General features: G+C 33.1%; 1 protein-coding gene across 1 annotated transcript; it reads left to right on the plus strand.

Moving 5' to 3' along the window:
• Positions 1–488: 488 nt before the first annotated feature.
• LOC142598046 (histidine--tRNA ligase, cytoplasmic-like) lies at positions 489–1,781 on the plus strand. Its single transcript, XM_075735020.1, has 2 exons — positions 489–1,316; positions 1,605–1,781. The coding sequence occupies exons 1-2, from the start codon at positions 489–491 to the stop codon at positions 1,779–1,781; spliced, it is 1,005 nt and encodes a 334-aa protein (XP_075591135.1).
• The last annotated feature ends 539 nt before the right edge of the window (positions 1,782–2,320 follow it).

Genomic DNA, 2,320 nt, shown 5'->3' on the forward strand with positions numbered 1-2,320 from the left:
TATGCGGCATTATTTTGGCGTTGTTTGTGTTATCCAAATATCGGATGGAAAATTTGACGGAGCTTGAACAGATAGATAGTTACGTGAATTTCAAAAAATTAGTGGCTAGTAATTCCGAAGATTTGTTTATAAAACTGAGCGATTCATGCATATTCACAATAGAAATAGGTTCTAGTCTGATATATTTCGTATTTAAATTAACGGAATTCAATATCAAGCTGCGAACTGAAATAAAAAAAAACAGTCTTAGTTGTAAAAATCTTAGCCACACATATGTGAAACAAAGTTTTAAGCCTTGTTTAGGAAAAGGCTGTTTGAAATTGCTTGAAACTATCAATGATGAAACAGAAAAAAATATCCCACCAGATTATAGGACTTTTACTTTTACAAAAGATCTGCAACAACTCACCGATTTACTTTTGTCGAGAAAAAACAATTTGAAAAAACCTAAAACGCCTAAAGGAACACGCGACTTTCACCAGTCCGAGATGAAGATGCGTAATATAGTTATAAATGAAATTACTAAGGTATTTCGATTGTTTGGCGCTGAAGCCATTGACACTCCAGTCTTTGAACTCAAAGAAATTTTGGTTGAAAAGTATGGAGAAGATAGTAAACTTATTTATGACTTAGCGAATCACGGTGGAGAATTATTGGCTTTAAGATACGACTTGACGGTTCCTTTTGCACGATATTGTTCGACTCATGACGTTGAAAAAATTAAACGTTTCCAAATTGGAAAAGTATATCGTCGTGATGAACCTCAAATGAATAAAGGTCGATATCGTGAATTTTACCAATGCGATTTTGATATTTTGGGTCAATATAATGAATTGAGTTCTGATGTCGAAGTTCTATTAGTGATTAATGAAGTTCTAAAGCGATTCGATTTATTTTTTAGTCAGTACACAATAAATGTAAATCACCGCTCCATTTTGAACGCGATACTTTCCGCTTCCGGAGTAGACAAAAAAAATATTCCAGTGGTTTGTTCCTCTATTGATAAATTGGACAAGCAACCATGGGAAGAAGTAAAAAACGAATTAATAATGGTCAAACAGATAGATGTTGCCGTGGTAGACAGAATAAAAGACTTGATTTTGTTTGATGGATCTAATCAGGAAATCATTCAGTTTTTGAAGGAAAAACAAGAGCTTCATTCTGATAAAAACTTTAACAAAGCAATTCATGAATTCGAAAAAATATTTTTTATTTTAGACAACGCAAGTATCAAGCTTAATTTAAGTTTAGCACGCGGTCTTGATTACTACACAGGCATTATTTACGAAGTGACTATAAATGATGATGCTCTTGGAGTAAAGACTATAGCTGCGGGTGGGCGATACGACAATTTGTTGCGCTGTTTCTCAAATAACTGTATCCCAGCTGTGGGTGTGAGTTTTGGATTAGAAAGGTTAATGACGCTCATATTAGAAAAACTGGTTTCCGACCCGGAACTTTTTGACAAATGGCTACCGAACAACAAAGTTTTACATGTTTACATAGCGAAATTGAAAAATGTAGATTTAAAAGACGTTATAATCCTTGCAAATAAATTACGAAAAATTGGAATCGTTACTGAATATTCACTCAAAACTAACCAGGGTTTAAATAACGAGTTAAAGACTGTTTTAAACGCTAAAATTCCATATATGGTTATTATGGGCGAAGATGAAATAAAAAATGGAATTATTTCTATAAAAAATATGGAAAAAAATTTTCAATACAGAATAAATTTTAACGAAGTTGAGAGTTTTTTCAATTCAATTATTTGTAGTTGAAAACTCATTCATTTAAAAGCGCTCGGTAATGTATGAATTTGAAAAAAAAAAACTGCGCAATGAAATTGATTTTATAATTTTTCTTGTTCATGGTGTGTCACCCAGCAGTGCTATGCTACATAATACTAAGGGGAAATTTTTTGATACGTTCAGCAAGCTAGAAGATAAATGGTTCTCGTTATCAAACCTTACTTATCGCGTCGAAATGATAAATTGGAAAGATGCAATTTTTTACAAACAAACTAACGTGATGAATCAAGTTTTTGTTTGTGGAAATCTGGTGAAACGCAACTTTAAGAATAATCAGTTTAAGGAAGAAAACCTAACTGCCAGCATAATAAACCCAACTGAATCACATATTGATGATTTCACTTCAATTAATTCGGTTTCTTCAGTTGAAAGAAACGCTTCCCACGTGTCGTTTTTCGAGAACCCGCACATCACGACTGATGCTGAAGATTCTTTACTTTTTAACACAAACATGAATAACTTAATGGTGTTTAACGAACAGTTTCGCACGTGGGGGATGCGCATCTACA

The sequence above is a fragment of the Dermatophagoides farinae genome, unplaced genomic scaffold (genome assembly GCF_024713945.1).
Source record: "Dermatophagoides farinae isolate YC_2012a unplaced genomic scaffold, ASM2471394v1 contig5, whole genome shotgun sequence".
In the NCBI taxonomy this organism is placed as follows: domain Eukaryota; kingdom Metazoa; phylum Arthropoda; class Arachnida; order Sarcoptiformes; family Pyroglyphidae; genus Dermatophagoides; species Dermatophagoides farinae.

Bases quoted from the DNA above. Each gene is read 5' to 3' on its own strand.
- LOC142598046 (XM_075735020.1), top strand. From the start codon at position 489: ATGAAGATGCGTAATATAGTTATAAATGAAATTACTAAGGTATTTCGA. The intron at 1,317-1,604 runs GTAAAGACTATA...AAAACTAACCAG, and splicing joins TAAATGATGATGCTCTTGGA to GGTTTAAATAACGAGTTAAA.